This window comes from Meles meles, chromosome 17 (assembly GCF_922984935.1).
Source record: "Meles meles chromosome 17, mMelMel3.1 paternal haplotype, whole genome shotgun sequence".
Lineage (NCBI taxonomy): Eukaryota > Metazoa > Chordata > Mammalia > Carnivora > Mustelidae > Meles > Meles meles.
In genome coordinates, this window is record NC_060082.1 from 61,613,442 (window position 1) to 61,636,994 (window position 23,553).

Below are 23,553 nucleotides of genomic sequence, written 5' to 3' on the forward strand. Positions count from 1 at the left end.
CAGAACTGTGAAGCCATTCCTGTCTTTTGTGCCCTTGCCCCCCCCTTGGAGTTCCCTCCTGACCTTTCGGATACTCACTGCCCTCTCACTGTCTGAACAATCCCAATCTTTTTTTTTTTTTTTTTTTTTTTAAGAGGGGGCCGTGGGCAGGGACAGAGGGAGAGAGAATCCTGAGCAGGATCCATGCCCAGTGTGGAGCCCAATGCAGGGCTCAGTCTCACAACCCTGGGATCGTGAAAAGAGACGACTGACCAAAAGTCAGTTGCTTAACTGACTGAGGCATCCAGGTGTCCCAACAATCCCAGTCATTTTAAATATTACACTTGAGGGGCTTCTGTGTGGCTCAGTCAAACTTCTGGCTTTGGCTCAGGTCATGATCCCAGGGTCCTGTGACTGAGCCCCGCAACAGGCTCTCTGCTCAGTGGGGAACCTGCCTCTCCCTCTCCTCCCCACTTGTGTGCACTTGCTCTTTCTCATTATCTCTGTCTCTCTCTCAAATAAATCCATAAGATCTTTAAAAATTGCACATTACTTGTGTGCCTGAACTTGACTCAGCTACTTGAGGTCTTGTGTTCCTAATTTCACATATCATACTAGCTGGGATGTATTAGATAGTAAAGGTTTGCTGAAGGGAAGCTGTTCCTTTATAGGATAATTGTAGGCGTCAGTAGGTAACTGTAGAGGCTCTTACTAGAGCATCACACGAGCCCCATTCATGGTCTCTGTAATCACACTGTTTAGGCTAAACTGCCAGGTAAACTGGCACAGTACCCTTAGGGCCGTGGCTGTGCGGTGTGGCACGGAGAGGTGAGAAGGGACAGTCCCCGTGGGCTCGGGGCTCCCTCCAGGGGACCAGCAGGCTGGGGCTGCAGCAGACCCGAATGAGAGCACAGGGATCGAAGAACTAAAACACAATCCAATGCCAGGTTTGTGTTTCAACCCAACTTTGTGGGTCAAATTTCAGGCCCAGTGTCCTGGGCCGGGAGGTGAGAGCCAGCCAGCGTCAGAGGGATGAAGTTGTTTCTCGTCCGAATGTGAAGGCAGGCGAAGGCTTGCCCGGAGACCCCTGTCGTGGGTAGAATCTGAGGCACACACCGAGGTCCCTGAGGTCGCCTGCGCTCTCTTCCTTCCAGAGATGAGAAGATGTTTCCCTCAGTGCTGCTCAGCCTCGTGGGCTGAAGGGCACAGCCAGCGGATGTGGCCTCGAGCTCTGTTGGTGGGTTGAATTATGTCCCCCGAAAAAGACGTGCTAAGGCCTAACCCCTATTCCCTCCAAATGTGACCTTATTTGGAAACAGGGTTTTTGGAGATATAATTAGTTAGGGTGCAGGTCCACGGTGGTGGGGTGGGCCCTGGTCCAACAGGACTAGTGTCCTGTAAGCCCAGGACAGACAGACACAGGGCACGCCTCCACGGGACAGTGGGTGGAGGTGGCGGGAAAGCAGCTGCCAGCCAGGGGACAGCAGAGATTCGCCAGAAGCTGGGGACACACGGGAGGGAGTCCCCCCTGCAGGTTTCGGGGGAAGGATGGCCCTTGCCACCACCTCGTTTGTGGACTACCAACCTCCGGGACTGAGAGACAATCACCTTTTTTTGTTCCAAGCCATTCAGTTTGTGACACTTTGTTAGAGTGGCCACGGGAAACGGCGCGTCCCCAAGACACATGCTCTTCTCCGTCCACTCACGGGCGCTGGCAGCTGTGTGCTTGGGGGGCACGGGGGATACCGCAGCATCCGTGCAGATGTGGATCGCTCTATAATTGCCATGGCACCCACCCACCGTGGCCATTCGGACCCTGCTCTCCCCAACTGCTCCTCCTCTGAGGCCCCGTAACCCTCCCTGGATGAGACCATGCCTGCGCGGCTGGAGGCTGAGGCAACCCCCCTGCGTGCTCTCTTCTCCTCCACCCTGCTCCCGCCCCGCAGCCTCTGTTGCCGTCCCCCTGCCACAGGGCCAGGTGCAGGCTTTACCTCTCTGTTCCCAAGAGGAACAGATTAAGCACAGAGTACACACCATTCTTCCTTTCTGGTATTCCGGAATGTACCTCTATGCATACGATGTTCCATCTTCCCCTTCAGTAGAAGATCCTGACGATGAAGTAGGCCACCAGAATCCATCCGCTTCGTTAATATTCAGTGTCTGAAAACAAAGTAGCTTGCTTCATTAAAAATATGCATACAGGCCTGTTCTTTTAAAGATGTGGAAATTTAGAATTTCTTTAAGGAGCATCTGGGTGGCTCAGTTGGCGAAGTGTCTTGACTCTTGATTTCAGCTCAGGTTGTGGTCTCAGGGTTGTGACATCGAGTCCCACATTGGGCTCCATGCTGAGTGTGGAACCTGCTTAAGATTCTCTCCCTCTCCCTATGCCCCTTCTGACCACTTCTCTTTAAAAAAAAAAAAAGAATTCATTTAAACCGGATTGCATTTCTTTAAGTTGAACTGCATTCAGGCTTCCAGTTATGGAATGACTAAGTCACGGGAATTAAAGGCACAGCATAGGGACGAGTCAGTGGTGTTGGAACAGTCAACATCGTTGACTTGTGGGGCGCAGGACATCAGGTGTAGACCTGTTGGGTCACTGTGTTGTAAGCCTGAAGCTAACATTGTGTCAACTACACTCAAATAGAAAAACAGCCAGTAAATAGATTTAATTGCATTCAGCGGACGATATGCTCTTTTTGAGAAGTGGTACATGCATTGTTCTGAGGCAGGAATAGGTAACAACATGACATCTGATTTTTGTAAGGCTTGAATAATCGTTGCTTAAATTAAGAACCCTCCGATAAAGAAAGGGCAGGAGGAGGCCAAGTTCAAAGTCATGAAAAGGGAAAATGAGGAAGGAAAAGCCACTGCAGGGTCAAGGGTGAAAACAGCGCATAGAAAAGCACAACATAGCCAGTTTTTTGCTGAGAAGGGTTGTGATACTAAACAGGATGATCCTTTGATTGCAAATTTGTATGAAAATGACTGCAAAACTACAAGAGTTTGATGCACGGATCTCACCAACTGGGCGGCCAGCGGTGGAGCTGGGATTTGAATCCCATCTGACTGGAGAGGCCGTGTTCGTGCCTCTTGACTCCAGCCTCCTCTGCACAAGTGTCCCTGTAATTCTCCTTATTTTCCTTTGAGAACAAACTAAGTTCTCGAGGGCCTTCTGTGCACCAAACTCAGGCAAACGTTGGGCCGGCCTGAATGCCAGCTGTGATCATTGCAGATCATGAACATTGTTGCCATGTCTGGTTGCAAGTTCAAGGCCTGACCTCACCCTGAGGCTGACCAGGATCTCCTTGAACCCCCCAGGAGCAGAGGTGACCTACATGAACATGACCGCCTACAACAAGGGCCGGCTGCAGTCCTCCTTCTGGATCGTGGACAAACAGCATGTCTACATCGGCAGCGCTGGCTTGGACTGGCAATCGCTGGGACAGGTAAGCTTTCCGTGTTACGTAAACTCAGAGCCACGTCGGCATCAAAGCTCCCCACTCCGTAACGCACGTGGGCCACTGCGCCAGGAGTAGGAAATAAAATACAGCACTGACTGTTTTTAACTGTGAAGTTTTAATAGGCTCCCCTCCTTTAATAGGAAATGAGAACCCTTTCCTTGACAGAGTCCCCTTCCCCCTAATGTGACCATGGTTTCAGGGCTCTTATACTTCAGGTGCTACCCCCAGATTCTGTAGGCGGGTTGGTGTGTGTTTATGTTACCCGGACCAAACTGTTCAGCACGAGCTCACATACTCGATGAGAGAGCGGAGACCATCAATCCAGCGTAGACAGGATGTTTCAGAACAGTGATCATTTGTGTCATTCCTCGAGTAACTCTTCACATGATGCTGTTACCTCCTCTTGGCAAATAAGTCATTTCAAATGTCTTGAAGATACACTTGCGCCATCTGTAATTCTCATGTATTGATTTCTGTCGGGGTGATCCCTGGAGGATGGCAAACCAGCTTCTTCCCACTAGTCAGCTGGTGTCTGGAAGGCCTCGATCCTTGCGGGGCATGGGAGGACGGGCAGGTCAGTCACACGTGCCACGTGGCCCATACAGACCTTTGGTTGAACTCTTCATGTTCAGATCCCGGAAATTACCAAGTGAATTATACTGTGTTTCTTACGGGGAAGAGAGCGTGGACGTGGAGACAGACACAAGGGCCACAACTTGTAAAGAAAGACAGCACTACGTAGGATAAACCCGAGAGAGGGTAACAGGCTGTTTGCACTGTCGGCTTCCAGCTGATTCACCATTTGCCTCCCAGTTTCCACCATTGTCCTGTTTTTCCTCTTAAAATGTTACCCTTCGGGCACGCAAATTCTGTTCTTCCATTTTTCCGGTGGAGGCAGCTGTAAAAGAAATAGCCAACGGGCAAACCAAATACTGGAATAAAGTACTGATACTTCCCTCTCCAGGAAACAGACAGTGTAGAGCCCAAGTACAACTTAACTAAGGTGGGTTTTCCTAGTTTTGTGTTAAAAGGGTAGTCAGGGTCATCCAGTCCTGAAGCTCGAACTGTTGTTTCTGAGAAGATGGCCTCACCCCAGCAAGAAGGAACACTGAAGAAAGTTTCCCAGTCAGTTTGGGGAGAAGTCACCATCCAAGGTTGACAAAACATCCTTTATTGTATATTTGCTTAGGAATTTGAAGGTGCTTTCTGCTGATATAAAAATGATTCTGAACAAAAGAATAGTATCAGTTAGCAATCGTGACAGGAATAACTCGAATATCACACACCAGGTGCTCTTCTAAGCCCTTTAGGTGGATTACTCAAGTCTCACGGTGATCCTACGATGGAAAAAGATTTCTGTTCCTGTTTTGAAGATAAGTAGACCTGTGCCCAGAATTGAATTTCAGTATTAAAATTTTTAGGCCGTTCCTTTGAGTATTAATTCTGATGTGAACAACATAAATTTTGATTCTCATGTCTGATGGCCCTTCAAACATGGAGAGAAAAAATATGGACTAGGGGCACCTGGGTGGCTCGTTGGTTAAGGATCCGGTTCTGGGTATTGGCTCAGGTTATGAGCTCAGGGTCCTGAGGTCCAGCCCTGCGTTGGGCTAGATGCTGAGGTTGGAGCCTGCTTGGGATTCTCTCTTCCTCCACCCCTACCCGCTACCTCCCATGTGTGTGTGCACACCCTCTCTCTGTGTCTCTTAAAAAAAAACCCAACTAATTAATTAATTAGAATAAAAAATATGGATTACAGCAACTTCGGCTGTACAGAAACAAGTAGTAAGGCAAGGACAGTATTATAGTCTAATTTATAGAAATATCTGAGTTCATCTTTTGCTAATCATCCTTTGCCCAGAAATTTTCAGCTGAGCCTTTTATAATAAATAGTTAAAATTAGTTCTGTAACAATATTGATTACATGTAAATTCTGCTGCTAAGCAATTTTTAACTTGAGAATCGTTTGCTTTTTTTTTTTTTTTTTTTTGCTTCAGAAAAATGCACTTCCCCACCAACAAATTTTATTTCATTTGATATTAAGTGGTATTATCACTGATAGGGTTTAAAGTTCTGTGAATTCCGTGTGAATAGAGTTTGAATAATTGAAGTTTAGTGACATTTTTCTCCAAATTTTTGAGTAAATTATCTTTATAATTTCCTCAGGCAGGTGTTTCCCTAAAATATTCATGTGTCGGCTTCCCTGCTTGAGGCTTACTCCTTTGTCTCTGATTTTTGCTGTTTGTTTCGTAGAAAAGTAGGTCAGTCTTTTAAATGTTCACTTTTTACCCGTGTCCTCATGTAGACATGGATTCCCGTGGTGAAATGTGACATTTTCCCTGCTTTCAACATGGTGAACGCAGATTAAGGCAGGCCTGCATGAGTCCAGAGAAGACTCGAAACCATCTCCGATCTCTGCTTGCGTACCCATTCTGCAGGGGTAGCAAGCTTCCCTTCCCCAGCACAGAAGGCCAGAGTTGCCCACGAGTCAGAGGACCAAGCGCAGAAGTGCCGGGGCCTGGCTCTCTGTTAAACAACCAGCCAGGCTCCTTGGCTAAGGATCAACCAGCTCCTTGCGATTCATTTACTGTCCTTCTCTGTAAGGAGAATTACCACCTCTCCATTACGCCATGTGTGACCCGGGCCTCCAGATCTGTCCCTCCGACCCCGTCCCATGGCTGGCTTGGGCTCAGCTCGTAAGCCATGGAATGAGGGAGAATAAACAGCGGACTCTTGAGATTGTCTCCTTCAGAGGATCTGCCCAGCTAGAGCAGCAGAGTTTCCTTTTGAAAACACAAATCTGTATCATGATGCTTCTTCAGGATGGAGTAAGTGTAAAGAAGGAATAAAAATAAACTTATTCTATGATCCATCCTCAATTCAGAAAGGAAGCCATGATAAAAACGCTCTGCACTCTGTTAAATAACAGCAATTCAACCGAGTCATTTCAGAGATCAAATTGGCTTTATTCAGCAGTTCGCAAGGCGGGCGGCGTCCCACCTAGCAACAGAAGGGAGCTCTGCCAGGCTGTAGAAAAGAAAAGGTTTTTAAAGGTGGAAAGGGGGCGGAAAAGGTAATTATGGGCAAAGAATGAATTGTTGTAGGCAAGCTCGCCTTCCCAAGGGAAACGGGAGAGATCTCTCCGGTGGAGTATTTCACTGAGTGCGGACAGGTTATTCCGTGGAAACTGGTTAAATGTTACGTTCCAGGGTGGGTGAAACTGCAGTTAGTTTTCATATTAAGTCTTGGTTCACTAACATGGGATTTAACATAAGTGACTCCATTTGGGGCCTGCTGCCTCCTTTTTAACAATTCCAAACTTGCCCATAAAGAGAGGGCAGGTGAAGGGTCATGCCCGCCTGCTGTCTGTGGAAACGGGCCTTGGAGGAGAGCGCTCTCGGGTAGGCTGGAGAAAAGGCTGCAGGCCGGGATCCAACGTACACGTTGGTGACAAATGTTTAAGCCATCCGTGATTTCAGGGCACATGGACTTCTTTTGTGGAAATCTGCATTCTTCGCCTGGTTGTAAATTCAGTAACAGGTTAAGCTCCCTAGGGACCAGGGAATCGGGAGGAGGTGAGTGGAAGAATTGTGTGTGTCATTTTTTCCAGAAGGCTCCTGTGCATGTGCTAGGCACTGGGTAATAGCTTCGTACGGCTGTCTTCAGTCGTCATGGCACTCAAAGGCGCCTATGACCGCCATCTTCCGAATGAAGATAATATCGGAAAAATAAAAACAGAACAGATCCTGTTCTGCCGCTCCTCTCTTGTAACCCAGGAAAACACTCTCTAACCCCTGTAGGAATCAGGCAGTTGGAGATGGGTTTCCCTTTAGATGGACAGTCAAGTTGGTCGAGTCTGTATCTTTTATCCATTCCTCACAATTCAGGATGCAGGTGGGCATCGACACAAAGTTGCCATTTGCTGCCAAACCAAACACTTAAAAATTAAACTAAATCCTATTCTTCTCTCTTGACACTCTTTCCCATTTTCCTCTCAGCAGAGACTATATTCTTTGATGGGGGCGGAGAGGTGCCAGGGCTAGTGGGGGGCACGGGGTTTCAGACTCCTCTGGAAGAACATTTAGCGTCCTTTCAGCTCCCCTGCATCTGTGTGTCAGCGGCGACGAGAACTGAAGACTTCTCCTTCAACGCCCGCCCCCTCTCTGTCCTCTTCACGCTGACACCCAGGTGCTGTCGCCTACCTGGTCCACCGTCCCCGCAGCGCTCAGTACTTGGCATCACGCTGCCGCACTTAACATCCACCTGGAATTCGTTTGCCTTTCAACCGTGCTCGACTGTGTGGGGTTTTTCTTGGTCTGCCTCGGCGTGGCATAAAACCCTGCTCAGCGGGACCCGTGCATGAGAGCGGATTTTCGTTTGAGCAGAGTTGTGTGTGAGGCAAACAATTACGGGAAGAATTACAACATTTTCCAAGTGTCAGTTTCAACCTCTCTCGTCGGTTTTATGTGTTGTGAAGTTTCCTGCAGCAAGCAGGTTGCTGTCACCCACTCTTGCCTTCACTGTGTGGTTAAGTAGGAGAAATAGCACTACTACTGACAAAAGCTTCAGTGCATTGAAGGTTTTCTCTGAACTAGGCATTCTTCTGAGCATTTTAAGAATATGAACGTACTTAATTTTCATGGTAACCCTTCCTTGCAAATAATACTATTATTGCTTTCTTTTACAAAGGCAGAAACTGAGGGACAAAGAAGTGATTTACTCCTTCCCGGAGGTAGTAAAGCCAGAATTCATATCCAGGCAATCTTTCTCTAAATCCCGCACTCTGATTTCACTGCTAATCATTCAAAAAAAAAAAAAACAATAGTAACATCACATTGATGAAAAATCATTTTCTTCCGTGCTCTAGCCAGGATGCTAAGCTATAGAGTTCATCTCACTCGCTCTTTTCTTTAAGAAGAGCCAACAACACTGTTCATCAAGAAAGCCTTCCGTCACTCACATCTTTCTGATCGCACACCCACGATGACACGATGGCCACAGATGGACAGATGTTCCTTGGTACCTGAGTTCTGCAAACTCTCTTAAGCTCGGGGTTGGATTTCAAAGACTAGGGAGTCACTATGAATGCTTCTCTATTCGTCTCCTCCCGAGGTTCCGGGTGCTCCCCTAGAATCCGCCGCCCCAGGGAATCCTGTAGGAGTAAAGAGAACAACACCATAGGCTTTCTGACACAGGGGTCTGGATTTGTGAGTCTCAGGGACGCCTAAAACCACCACCATGGGTGGGGGGGCGGGGAAATGCCAAATACAGTACCCACGAAGCAAACAAAAGACTAACTAGCATGTGGAGTAGAAAGAAAAGGGCATGGCAGCCTCCAAACCACACGGGGCTCGGAGGTGTGATGCTGGGGGAGGAGATGCTGGGAAGGAAAATGTGAAAACCACGTTTGTAGAAAGGTTACTTTTTTATTTTTCGAACATGCCCTATTAAACGAATACTAGCCTGGAGTTCAAAGCCGGGTTCCATAGGTTCGTTGGTCCAAGAATCCAACAACTCTGGAGGGAGACAGATTTTTAAATAATATTTGCAAATACAGGGCACCTGGATGGCTCCGTAGGTGAAGCGTCTGCCGTCAGCTCAGATCATGATCTCAGGGTCCTGGGATCGAGTCCCGAGTAAGGCTCGTTGCTCAGCAGGGAGTCTGCTTCTCCCTCTCCCTCTGCCTGCCGCTCCCCCTGCTTGTACTCACTCTCCCTGACAAGTCTTTAAAAAATATATTTGCAAATGTAGTTAGAGTGAACAGGAATAGGCCTGTTTAAACTCTGCTAATATGTACTCTTAGTCCACCTTTGTTCTGAGAAGACCCAAATAGGAGTACGTTGACACGGGCTGGCTCTCGTGGAGGGGCACGAGCCCCATGACCGTGACCGTGCTGGCTATGAGACTGTCGCTGACCCGCCTGGGGGTGGTGGTTCAGCAGCGCCGTGCACCCAGACCTGTCCCTGTCTCGGAGCTCGGGTGGGAGAGCCGACCTGGCCCAGGATCTGCCTGGAATCCAGGATCACCGAGACTGTTAATCTCGCAACTGGCAGTTAGCTCACGGAAGAATGAGTCTAGTGTTCCCCAGGATGTGTCTTAGGAAATGCTATTCACTGGTGGACTCTAACAGGAAGGAACTATGGTTGGTTGGTTTGTTTTAAGATTTTTATTTAAGTTATTAAGTTTATTTAAGTTATTTAAGATTTTTATTAAGTTATTTATTTCTCAGAGAGAGAGCAAGCACAAGTGGGAGAGCAGCAGGCAGAGGGAAAGGGAGAAACAGGCTCCCCGCTGATCAGGGAGCCCGACACAGGGCTCGATCCCAGGACCTCTGGATCACGACCCAAGCTGAAGGCAGACACCCAACCAACTGAGCCACCCAGGCATCCCTATGGGGTCTTTTAAATTGGTTTCCTGGGTGCCTGGGTGGCTCAGTTGGTTAAGCATCTGCCTTCGGCTCAGGTCATGATCCCGAGGTCCTGGGGTCAAGCCCCACATCAAGCTCCTTGCTCAGTGGAGAGCCTACCTCTCCCTTTGTCTGCCCCTCCCCGTGTTTGAGCGCTCTCCCTCTCTCTTTCTCTCTGTCAAATAAATAAAATCTTTAAAAAAAAAAAAAAAAGACTTATAACTAAATAAGTTGGTTGCCTTACTGCGGGACTCCTTGGAGCCCTCGGTATGCCGGCGTCTCTGGGAGTCTCTGAGCGGGTGGGTGAAGACGAACAGTCGTCAGACCGGTTTGGCCGGGGACGGTTTTCCACATAATTTTACAGAGCAAATACTCCTGAAGCCTCTGTGTTTCCATAGATGCGGTTCTAAAGCGCTGCCCCTGCAGGTGAGAAACCTGCGGTGAAGGGCTGGGCTGGGGAGGGCAGGTGCTGGCCCCTCGCCCATGACCCCACCTCTCTTCCATCAGGTTTGAGGACTCAGGCCAACGCTCTTTTCAACACATGTGCTGCCTTAAGAAACGTATGTGATGCCAGAGCTGGTAATTGTAGGTTCTGTCTCCTTAGCAACAGAACGGCTGGACAGTGGGCAAACCAGGGCTTACGTGTGGGAAAGATAATCGACCAGAATTGTTGCATGTCTATTCAGAGATCCGCACTAAACACATAAACTGGCAAAAAGTCTATAATCCAGCCTGAAAACCAAAATATTTCAGCTGTCTTCAAGGGAAAATGACCACCCAGGGTATTTGCCAAGCGAGGCCAACAGCATCATTTGCGGGACCCAGTACCAAATGACAGTGGGGGCCTCGTGTTACAAAACGATCAAGAACCTCAAGATGGCGAGAGCAGAGCCAGGATGCCAAGCGTGGGGTCCCTGTAGGTCAGGTCCTCTGCGTTCCACGGCCAGATGCCAGGAACCCAGGTGCTGAGGGAGGAGGATTGGCAACAAGTACTCTGGGGACTCAGGAAGCAGAAAATCCCCACTGAGTAAATAGTGGAGACCACAGTGAGATGCTGGGATCTGACCTGAGCCTGAAGTGGTAAGGGAGCCGAGGAAAGAGAGGGATGGATTCTGGGCAAAGAGCCAGAGCTGGGAGTAAGCGTGGTGTGTCAGAAGGTCTGTGATCAGTTTCTTTTTTTTTTTCTTTTTTTTTTTTTTAAAGATTTGATTTATTTATTTGACAGACAGAGATCACAAGTAGGCAGAGAGGCAGGCAGAGAGAGAGGAGGAAGCAGGCTCCCCGCCGAGCAGAGAGCCCGATGTGGGGCTCGATCCCAGGACTGTGGGATCATGACCTGAGCTGAAGGCAGAGGCTTTAACCCACTGAGCCACCCAGGCGCCCCTGTGATCAGTTTCTTGCTGGACCAGCATGTTCCAGCCGCAGAGCCCTTGGATGTAAAGCTAGGAAAGACCTGGATAAGCCCAGGAAGGCCTGCGTGTGCCCAGCACCGGGGGGGAGGGGTGTGTGTGGGAGAGTGCAGATGGAGTCCTGCAGTCTACAGGACTGCTCGTGACTGGGACCAGGACCTGGCTGCTCTGGAAGAAATCTCCACAAAGGGCGTGCATTGAGGGAAGAGGAGAGCAGGGAGACAGAGCCTGTGGCCAAGATGAAAGACAGGAGAGACTTGGGTAAAATTGGGTAATGAAGGTGATGCCCAGTTGTTTCGTCAAATAGCCTAGATACTGCTATGAAGGTATTTTTGAGGTCTGATTAACATTTAAAATCAGTAGTCTTGAGCAAAGCAGCTTACTCTCCATACTGAAGGTCCACCTTATTCAACCAGCAGCAGATCTAAAGAGCAGATCTTTGAGGTTTCTAGAAGAAAGGAAGTTGGTCCCAAGTCAGCAACATAGACACCCTTCTTGAGTTCCCAGCCTACGAACTTGCCCTGTGGATGTTGGACTCAGCAACCCCTATGATCATAAGCCAATTCCTGAAAATAAATCTGTGTGTGTGTGTTTATATATATGTATCCCCATTGGTTTTGTTTCTCTGGAGTGCACTGACTAGTACAGACAGTGACTGTGAGAGCTAGAAGGAAATGGAACAGAGAGACCTGGCAAAGCTGTGTCATAGTGACTGACAGGCCATAAGGAACGAGCCAGAAGGCATAGCGGGCATGTTTCCAGTCCCTGAGCTGGGCCCATCGGAGCAGGACCAACCTGTCGACAGAAATGGGGGACATCGGAGAAAGGGGCAGTTCTGATGTCCAGTGGGCATTTGGAAAAGCGGCCAAGAGATTGGCTGATACTGATGCTTTTTATCTAATAGTGATGTTTCTTTACTGCCCCAGACCTATGGATCTCATCTGTAGTTACAATTTCCTGACAATGACCGTTGTTGGGTGGGATATTGACGGGAGTCACACTCCCTCTGTGCACCAAGCCGGGTCACTCTTTTCAAGTCTCCATAAGGTTAAGTTGTGTCCTGACATTAAGGATGAGAAAGAGCACTTTAAAGTGCCTTTGGTTCTGGCTTCTGCCCCCTTTCCTTTCAGTTAAAAGGACAGAGGGCGGAGGCCGACCTTGAAGACACAGTGGGCGGAGGAGGGCTCTGTCCTGTAGCGGGTCTCCTCACCCCCCCCCCCCCCACACATCTTCCCCAGAGTTTGAGTTTCTAAGGACACGTTTAGCTCCCAGGGAAGTAGTGCACCGGTGATGCAGGTAACGAGATGTCAGAGCAAAATAAAAATGAACCAGAGCGGAAGGCAACTCAAGTGGAAATGCAATAGAGAAAAATTAATATTCCTTCAGCGATGCGAAATGGAGGCAAACAAAGGATTAATCCCACCGGGGTTGATTCAGATTACGGGGGCTGTTTGGAAAGGTCAGTTTGGGGGCAGATGCGTTCTGAAGCAAATGAGCGGGTGGGAGGCCCAGGTTGTTACAAAGGAACCATATTAGCAGACCGCGACTGCGGAGACAAAGTCATGCTTATTTGCTACAGGTTTTCAAGTATTGGTTTGGCAGGTGGTATTGTTCCAAGGAGGAGTAAGCAGGAAATGTCTTCTCTGGGCTCCCTCTACAATTAGACCAATAATACAAACCTCATGTCATTGTTAGGAATGGAATAGGATGTTCCTGCCTTGGAGCTCAGGACAAGCAAACTTTTCCTCCTTCTAAGTTACCTAGATCAAGGTCAAAGGAAAGCCAGAGGCACTGCTGTTTGTTTATGATCTTCGGCAAAGATTTCATAAATCTCCAAAGCGTGTAGCCTCGTTAACAGTACAGTGACGTGGGAGGGGGTGAGTACCGAGGGGCACAGGCAAGGGGTTTTCGTTCTATATCCTGTGCTACTCGGCGTCATCATCGGTGGTAAAAGACACAGAGGGCGGTCAGCCAGATTTACACATAGTGCAAGTCTGGGAGACCGAGCTAAAACCGTGGTTTTCAGAAACCAGACGTGAAGAGATTTTAGCTAGTTAATCAGGTTGGTGCTAACGAGGGGACATTGAGCAGGGGTGTGAAAATAAAGGCAGGCCACCCAGTGAAAATAAGCAGAAGCTGTTTATTCAGAGCAGGCATTTGGTAGAGACGTAAAGGCAGGTGGCTGAGCGGTGTGCTTTGTGGCTGGAGGGGGACGGCGGCAGGTGTGCCTGGCTGCAGGGGGCGGTAGCAGGACTAGAAGGCACTGTGCTGTCCATCTTAGGGATGTGTCTTTGGCTTCCTCCGGTTGATCCTGAATGGAGAGTGGCCAAAATGAGGACAGCTGGAGCATTACCAACCAAGTCCGGGCCATTTTGGAGCCAGCTGCTCCAGGAGTTAGGGTTTGACTTTGGGGCTGGCTGCTGCGGGTCCTGTGTCGGAGATCTGTTTTTATACATGCTCTGTCCAGGGGACCGTTTGTATGTTCCGTCTCTGAAAAAGCCCTCTCCCGCCCTCTGCCTCCCTGCAGGTGATTTTTAGAATCCTGGATAGGTGCCTGGGAGCCAGTTCTGAGGACCGGGATGGGGGTCACCGGACTGGGGGTTAACACAGGAAATCCCAGCAGCGACGTCAGTGCCTGGCATATAAGCCGCGTCCTGTGAGGACCAGGATCCAAGACTGGGAAAGGGCTTGTGTCAGTGTGAACGAGAAGCGTCTCACGCTGGAGCTTTTCAGCGACAGACAGGCCAGCCCCGTGAGAGTGTTAGCTCCCTGTCGTGGGCAGGGGCTAAATGGTAACCTCTCCAGGATTCAGCGGAGGGAATGTTCTGGAAGCTGAGAATGGTGCGCCATCCCCGGACCACGTGTTTAAGGGCAGGAAGAGATGGTGAGGGTTAACGTGGCTGGTCTCTTCACCACGACTGACACGTTGTGAGCTCGGTGAGCGTGAGCGAACGTCGTGTTCGTCCTCATCATTACCTCACACAACGCCTCTGCTTGCCCATTTGACTTCGGGGCCCCAGCACAGGTGTGCGCACCCCCCGGGGCCTGGCCACACCCTCCCTCCGCATGTCGCGCTGGTGACAGAACAGTGTCCTCCCCCCAAACCTGGCCCACAACGACCCAGTCGCATTTCTGACATTGCCCCTCAGGATGGGTAAAAATACACTATGTGTTACGACAGCCTTTATATGCAGAAAAATACCACTTGAAACTGTAGAGTTTTGTTCTGTTTTTAATATTGAGGTAAAACTCTAACCAGCAAAGCTTGTTGAATACATACCTCCAGATTCTGTTTCCGTTAGCAAAACTTGATTTTAAACGTTTCGCTGGGTTTCTTTGAGGGCTTAGTCAGTCCTAAGAAATGCATTGATTTTAACAACTATATTTAAAAAAGACACATTTAGGTGAATTTTATTGTCCTTTTTTTTTTTTACTTCATGGCTTTCATATTTTAATTGGAAGAAATTGGAATGTATTATCTTGATACAATGACTTTCAGGAATACTCCTCACGCCCATAAATCATTCTGCATCCTTCAACTGTTACAGCTCAAGCATCTTTTATTATAATGAGCTGTCACTTCAGTCCTTTATTGTTGAATTCACCAAAATGTAACTGTCATATTCTTAAAAAGCTTTCCTGAAGTTTAATTGCCCCTGGAAACCGCATGTAGAAAATTAGCTCCTTTGCCTTGCCACCCGTATTCGATGGCCTGCTTACCCCCCGCCCCCACACTGCGAAACTGCTTCTCTCTTGTCATAGCCAGAGTTGAATGTACTGTATTTGGACCTTAAGAACAGCCTCAAAATACTCCTCCACTTCTGAATTCATTGCCTACGGTACGAGATATGTTTGTTCTGGAAATGGTGGGTCTGAATGTCATTCTCAGAGGCCTGTAGGAGAACTCATGCTTCACAGTAAAGCAAAATTAAGATAAACCAAACCTGTAGATTCAAATGTTAGTAGCTGTCCAGTTTTCAACAGAGCTTTCTGGGGTTTTTTTCTTAATTTTTTTAAAGAGAGAGAGAGAGAAAACAGGGGAGGGGCAGAGGGAGAGAGAGCGTCTCAAGTGGATCCTGAAACAGGGCTCGATCCCAAGACCCTGAGATCAGGACCTGAACTGAAATGAAAAGTCGAACAATTAACTGACTAAACCACCCAGGTGCCCCCAGACCTTTATACCTTTTAAAAAGTTCCCATTATTTCTTCACTCCTCACAGCCATGCTGTGAACTACACCGTTTTAGAAACTTCGTTTCAAGACCAGGAAACTGTTTCTGAGAGGCCAGTTAAAAAATGTCCTGAAATTTTTCTATCAGTTAATATCTGAGTTAGGACCGGAACCTAAACCTCTGGTTTCTGGAACACTCTTTTTCCCATGGCATTCTCTTTTTCTTACTTAATAATTGTCTGAGTCTGTGGTCCAAACATACAGCAACATCCCACATTTATGGTAATATCCCAGAGACCTTGAAACTCGATACCTGAGAGCCTTCTCTAACTGGAGTACAGCCAAGACCTAGGGAACATACATAAAGACCCTGCGTGGCCTTTTCCTTCCTAGAACACCCCTTGGGCCTTGTGACAGATCTCTTCATTCTTAGGTTCACCATGGGTCTGATTAACGTCCAAGCTGTGGCCAATGAGAGGTCACAAGTCTGAGAAGAACACCGACAGCTTAGACAAATGAGAACTGTCCTTGGGACGGGAGTGAACACTGACCCTTCAAAGCAACACACAGGGGCGCCTATCAGTCAGTTAAGCTTCCGACTGGACTCTTGGTTTCAGCTCAGGTCATGATCACAGGATTGTGAGATCAAGCCACATGTTGGGCTCCACGTTCAGCACGGAGTCTGCTTGTCCCTCTCCGCCCCCCCTTCTACCCACCACTTCCATGCTCTCTTTCTCTCAAATAAAGAAATGTTTTAAAAATAATAATAAAATAAGTGAATAAAAATAAAAGCAACACATAGATTCGAAATTCCTAGTCCTCATGAACCAATCAGTCTAAGTCAGTCGCGCATGCCTCTCAGCCAGCTCCGGTGGCCCTGAGCTTTCAGGATGACCACAACTTTCCTTTTAGGAAGAGGGAGACCTGTCCTTTCACTGCTTCCCATTCCAGACACAAGAAGTAAGCTTCAACTTCTTGCAGAGCTGTCTGTCTGTCAAAATGGCAGAAGGCTTCGTCTCCAGAGTGTTCAGCAACCAGCTCTGGGCAGCTTGGACCTCAAGAGCAGAGCTGACCCATAGATCTATCCTGTAAGCCACTAATGAGAGCCCTGGGTGTAATTTAAATTTTTCTAGTTAAAAAAAAAAAAAAAGGTCAAATTGAAGTTAATATATTTTATGAATCTCAAATGCCCTAAATATGATTTCAACATGTCATTAGTATAAAACATTGAGTAGTGAGATATATTTACCTCCTTTTGTCGTGAGTCTTCAGGAACCACTGGACACTACGTCCACGCGCGCCTCAGCTCACCCTGTCCAGGCCTCCGGTGCCTGCTAACCATACGGCACGGCTGGCAATCTGGGCACTGAGCCCGAGTCTAGAGTATCTCTCTCTCTTGAATTAGGAAGAAGACTGCTTTTTCTAACTTAATCACAAGCCTCCAGAGCTAAGGTGTTCACGCTGAGGAGCTAGTTTTGTGTCGGCCAAACTCTGGAAAGTCAGAGGGCCCAGGAGTCCCCAGAGCGTCAGGACGTTGAAGTCGCAGCCCAGTCCCTTTCCTTAAGGAGCTCGTGTTATACTAAGAAGATAAGCAAGTGAGAAAATACTTTGAATACAGCTTGATGTGCGTTTAATTAACTCAGCCTGGAGGAGGGGCCAGGGGTGGTTCCCTGGAGGAGGTGGCGTTTGGGCTGGACCCGAAGGGGAGCTGGAGAGGAGTGACGCGGCTGGTTCAGAGAAGAGGTGCTCGCCCACGTGGCTCTTACAGTGCCGCCGCGAGTAGAGGGAGGTGCGCGGGGTCCCGGGGCCTGTGGTGTCACGCGGAGAAGTGGGCTCAGACTAAAGGTGTGCAGGAAATCTTCCAAGGGTTTCTAGGCAGAAGAGTGACAGCTGCCGAGGCGTGGATGGGAGGCTTGAAGACCGGAGTCTCTCAGGGCCCCCGGTGGGGAGACTGCTGCAGACGGGGCGGGCAGCAGGGGCGCTGGAGAACGTGCGTTCTTTGGCCAAGTCCTTGGCAATCAGGAGGGGCCGGAGGGGCCCCAGGCTCTCGCCACGAGTCTCCACTTGAGGCTCCTTCTTGTCATGGTCCCCTGAGAGAAGCCTGAGGTTGAGTTGGGGGTCATGAGTCAGATCAGCCTGTGTGACTGCTTAGAGGGGTGTAACACTATCCGTTCTTGTAAACAGGGACAGCCTGTAATATTAGCGGCATACGTGAGCCAAAGGACACCAGCAGAGTGTTCGCAGCGATGCCCTCTGCAGAGGGAGCACACATAGCGGGAGGGCTTCAGCTCACTCTCTAGAGACATCCACACTGCTCCGAAGTACTCCTTTGTGTTGAGTAGACATGCATGTTTAAATTGAGTGACATTCTAAAATATGTTTAATTTTAATTCAGTAGTAATTGCGTATGTCGTAGTAAGTGTTTGTATATGTGTGTGTGGAGAGAGTTTGTAGAGATTTTGGGTCTGTCAGAGTGTGACTTGTCGCATAGAACTGTAACCACCCAGCAAGGGGAAATATTTAAGTCCCGGATCCTGCACGTAGGGTCCATCATCAAAGACCTTCCTTGCTTCCAGTTGTAAGACTAGTGAGTTCTGGGGATGGCGCGCACTGCACGGCGACTGTAATCAACAATAGTGTATACGGGAAAGTTGCTCAGAGAGGGGATCTCGCAGCAACAGAAGGTAAGTGCGTGAGGTGATGGATATGTTAATTAGCCTCATTAGGGTGATCATTCTTAATATACGCAGGTACCAAACCTTGTGCTTGCTGTAGGCCTTGAGCTACACGGTGTTGTAGTGTCAGTTACATTTCAGTAAAGCTAGAACAGGATCTTTCCGATTTCTGAAGCCCCTGGACCGTAAATGCCCCACCGTGCTGGCCGGGCCTGCCCCCCCCAGGGGTGTGGGTCATGAATGGCTTGGAGGCTGCCCCCCTCCCCGGGCTCCCAGCACCATTAACAGTGGGCGGCGTGAGAGTCCAGAGTTTCCGTGATACTTTCATGTATAAACACAGACAATAATTTCTTTTCAGATTTGTTAACTAAGAAGATTTCGAAGATTGTATTTGTCTCCTATTAAAATGTGCAGGACAGATTAACATGAATACTCAAACAACAACAAAAATAGTTCAAACCACTTTAATATTTTTTTTAAATTAATTTATTTATTTTTATTTGCTTATTTACAGCATAACAGTGTTCATTGTTTTGGCATCACACCCAGTGCTCCATGAAGTACGTGCCCTCCCTATTACCCACCACCTGGTTCCTCAACCTCCCACCCCACCCCACCCCCTCCCGCCGCCCCTTCATAACCCTCTGGTTGTTTTTCAGAGTCCATAGTCTCTCATGGTTCATCTCCCCTTCCAGTTTCCCTCAACTCCCTCTCCTCTCCATCTCCCCATGTCCTCCATGTTATTTGTTATGCTCCACAAATAAGTGAGACCATATGATACTTGACTCTCTCTGCTTGACTTATTTCGCTCAGCATAATTTCTTCCAGTCCTGTCCATGTTGCTACAAAAGTTGGGTATTCGTCCTTTCTGATGGAGGCATAATACTCCATTGTGTATATGGACCACATCTTCCTTATCCATTCATCCATTGAAGGGCATCTTGGTTCTTTCCACAGTTTGGCGACCGTAGCCATTGCTGCAATAAACATTGGGGTACAAATGGCCCTTCTTTTCACTACATCTGTATCTTTGGGGTAAATACCCAGTAGTGCAATTGCAGGGTCATAGGGAAGCTCTATTTTTAATTTCTTGAGGAATCTCCACACTGTTCTCCAAAGTGGCTGCACTAACTTGCATTCCCACCAACAGTGTAAGAGGGTTCCCCTTTCTCCACATCCTCTCCAGCACACGTTGTTTCCTGTCTTGCTAATTTTGGCCATTCTAACTGGTGTTAGGTGGTATCTCAATGTTGTTTTAATTTGAATCTCCCTGATGGCTAGTGATGATGAACATTTTTTCATGTGTCTGATAGCCATTTGTATGTCTTCGTTGGAGAAGTGTCTGTTCATATCTTCTGCCCATTTTTTGATATGATTATCTGTTTTGTGTGTGTTGAGTTTGAGAAGTTCTTTGTAGATCCTGGATATCAACCTTTTGTCTGTACTGTCATTTACAAAAACAAAACTGGCGGCATCACGTTACCCGATTTCAAGCTTTACTACAAAGCTGTGATCACCAAGACAGCGTGGTACTGGCATAAAAACAGACACATAGACCAGTGGAACAGAGTGGAGAGCCCAGATATGGACCCTCAACTCTATGGTCAAATAATCTTCGACAAAACAGGAAAAAATATTCAATGGAAAAAAGACAGTCTCTTCAATAAATGGTGCTGGGAAAACTGGACAGCGATATGTAGAAGAATGAAACTCGACCATTCTCTTACACCGTTCACAAAGATAAACTCGAAATGGATAAAAGACCTCAACATGAGACAGGAATCTATCAGAATCCTAGAGGAGAACATAGGCAGTGACCTCTTCGATATCAGCCACAGCAACTTCTTTCAAGATAAGTCTCCAAAGGCCAAGGAAACAAAAGCAAAAATGAACTTTTGGGACTTCATCAAGATCAAAAGCTTCTGCACAGCAAAGGAAACAGTCAACAAAACAAACCACTTTAATATTTTATAATTTTAATAGTATGGCGTTCCTGGGTGGCTCAGTCAGTTAAGCGTCCGACTCTTGATTTCAGCTCAGGTCATGATCTCAGGGTCCTGAATTCGAGCCTGATTTCAGAGCCATGTCGGGCTCTGCACTGGGCGTGGAGCCTGCTTCAGGTTCTCCCCCTCCCCTTCCGCCCCCCCCAAACTAATAATAATGTGATATTGGAATTATTATTCAAGAATATTGCATATTTTCCTCTGCCTCAGTGCCTGTCCGGTTCTCATTTAACTTCTGCCCTTCACCTTCACATGACGTCAGTTCCCTTTCCTCTTCCTCTCTCAGCCCCTGACCTCGTTCACTTGGATCTCAACCCAGTGTCAACTCTGGCCTTTCAGTCTTATTTACCCTTTTCTAAACTTAAATTCTGAGCAAAACGTAGGATTTAAAACAAGAGAGTTCATCCTCTTCCCTTTACTTCTTATCCAGTGACCAGTCTTCTCGGAAGGCTCTTTCCTTGGGGAAGAAGAAGCCAGGTTCCTCCCGAATCCCACCTGGGTGTCTCTCCGAGTTGAGGTCCCCGGACGGAGGCCTCGTGAAATGCAGAGGCGCGCTCTCGTGCAACGGGCCGGGAGGCTGGCCCTGGATGCCTCTCGGTCTCTGAAATGCCTGCCAGACAGTGTGAGAGACTACGTCTATAACAGATGGAAAACACCATATTTAAGGCAGCTGTAATGTTTTTATTTTCAAGTTATTTTTAGCTGGCATTGTCAGTTTCTTGGTGTCACTTGGCATTTACACCCTGAACCAAGAAAAAAGAAACAGAAGTTGTCAGAGAGAAGACATGCCTCACCCGCTGGAACATAAGCACCGAAGTGGAAGAGGCTCAGGAACCAGGGGGGGAAAGCCCTGGGACATTTTCCTAGAGAAAGAAGTTCATTTTGTGGTGAGTTGTTGGAGAGAAGACATGCCTCACCCACTGGAACATAAGCACCGAAGTGGAAGAGGCTCAGGAACCGGCCGGGAAAGCCCTGGGACATTTTCCTGGAGAAAGGCCTCTCAGCGCCTTCTTACACCAGAAATCGCACCGAGAACTCACCCAGGTGGGGAAAGGAAAAACAGAATAACTCCTGATGCGGAACTCTGCTGTGCAGCGTTCCTCACCAGTGACCAGCCTCTGCTTGCACACCCCCCATGACGGGAGGCTCACTCCTGCCTAAGCTGATTTTACTCATGAATTTCTCGTTTCCTTAGAAGAGTTTTCCTAAATGTGGCCCCAAATCTGCTTCCAAACCAACCATTCATTATTCCAAGTTCGAGGACAGACATTCTCACAGGCCTCGAGATAAATTCGGACATAATGCACTACAAACCAGAGGACTCTGAGCAGAGGACAGAGTGTGAGAACCCACATACTTGCGGCCAGGCATTGCCAGGGTGTCTGGAGCGTGGGGCAGACAGAAGAGCTTTCATTCCCCCCTGTGGGCGCCGGATCAGTACCGCCCTTGCAAGAGGGTGGCCTCGTGTCCCTAAGGTCAGAACTCGGGGCAGATGGGCATAGGGGCTATTTTTTGCTAAATGTTCAAGAGATTTATTTTGTGTTCTTCTAAGTACTTCCACGGCTTGTTAGCTCCTCCGAAGATAAAAAGCAGAAGAAATGCTTTTGCAGCAAATATCCTGACAATGAAGACATCTGAAGGATGACCAGCCCTGTCTGTGCTCTGTACTTTGTTCATAAAACACTTTCTTCCACGTTAATTTAGCTGATCCTCCTACAGCTGGTGACGAGACAGGGGCCTGTGTTACTCTCCTGGGGTCACAGACGTGGGACTGAGGTCCAGAAACACCAAGTGATGAGCCCGAGGACGTCCTGGGAAGTGGGTCCCCGGAGGCGGCTGTTCTGCTCGCCTGTGTCTCCTCCGGAAGGACCCCGGTGTTCCTCACTCAGGCAGCACCCTGATGAATGGCCCCGAGAATAATGATTATTGAATATTTCACGGTGAATGAGCAATGAAACAAATGCTTCCTTTGGTCCCAGTCCCAGAAGCCAGTGATGTGTAGTGTCCCCGGCTGTGTCGGTCCGCAAGGTAGGCCCCTCCATGGGGACACGGCCCTGCCCATAACTGTCCTCCTCCGCTGAGGTTTTTCTCACTCGCCAGCAGCTAGAGACCCAGCCGAAAGAGGCTCTCAAATTCTTAGACTCTCCCAGAGCGATGGGATGTTGTATGAAGCCCCCCAGAAGAGAGAAGAGAAGCAGCTACTCTACTTTTCTCTCCATTACCTTAGTTGATTCGCTCCCTTGTTTCATCTAGACCATTACCAGGCATTGGAAATAAAAATAGACCAAAAAAAAAAAAAACCCTGCCTTCAGCAAGCATACAGTCTGATGGGAGAGTCAGCCTACAGATCAAGTGAGCAGAGAAATAAAATCATTACAGTGAAGGGTACCGAGTGCAACAAACAGGGTATTGTGACAGATGATACCGGGAGGAAGGTGTCGGGGACAGAGAATTCCTGGAAGCACCCATGATTGGCAGGAAGCCTGGAGAACTTCGTGGGCTGGGCTTACGGAAGAGCCATGGACTAGACCCCGAACAGAAGCCGGAGGGGCAGGAGGGACCCAGGGCACTCCCTCTTCCAGATTCTTTTACCCGCGTGAGACTCCATGGTCCTCGCATCCCTCCTTCCTGCTCAAGGGCTCCCCCATCTTCAATATCATAGGCAACCCTTTGGCCTGCGTCCATCTCATAGTCTCGCTGCCCTCGACCACCTGCCACGCCTGGGACGTCACGCCCGCCGCCTCGGCTGTCATCTCGGCTCTGGGCAATGCTGCTCACAGCTAAGTGCCTCCGGCTTCGGAGCCCTCGCTGACTGAGACTGGATCTGCAAGCACACATCCCTACCCTGTGCGCACGCCGCCGTGAAGCCTTATCTCTGACTCCAAGCACAACGGGGCTGCATGCGCTCCCGTCCGAGCACTCATTCCCGATCCCACCACTGCTCTGTGGCGCGTTGCTGTCCGGCCACTTCACAGCCACTTCAGCTCAGGCTGCAGCCACCTGTACCTTCTCGCCTTCTTCCCTTGGCGCGCAGCCAGCTGATGGCTAGCAGAGGAAGAGGCGGGCTTCACGCATGCCACCCACAGAGTCATTCTCCCGTTGACAGGGACCCGGGATCGAGCCCTCGGTGGTCTGTCCTGGGACTCATCAGCGCACAGTGGCCTCTTCCTGCTTCTGGCTCCGCCCCATTGCCATTAATCCCCACCTCTACCCGAGGTTCATTTTCCTAAATTAATCGTACCCCTCCCGTGCTCACACATCCCCGGCGACTCTCCTCAGCTGACAGTCAAAGCTCTTCTCAACTCTCACTCCTGTCCGTCTTTCTAACCACAACTTCCATCACCCCACACACCAGCCACACACCAGCCACACAACGTGACTGTTCCCTGGGCAAGATCCCCTTTTCTCTGTGTCTCTGCACACTCTTCCCCCTGGAAGGGGGAATGA

At 48.7% G+C, this 23,553-nt stretch overlaps 1 protein-coding gene across 3 annotated transcripts in view; it reads left to right on the top strand.

The window, feature by feature from the left end:
• Positions 1 to 23,553, top strand: part of PLD5 (phospholipase D family member 5) — a 400,444-nt gene that overhangs the window by 276,648 nt on the left and 100,243 nt on the right. For all 3 annotated transcript variants that reach the window (XM_045981914.1, XM_045981916.1, XM_045981915.1), the window contains exon 5: positions 3,301 to 3,428. In XM_045981914.1, the coding sequence (XP_045837870.1) occupies positions 3,301 to 3,428 (128 nt within the window). The remainder of the gene's footprint in view (positions 1 to 3,300; positions 3,429 to 23,553) is intronic.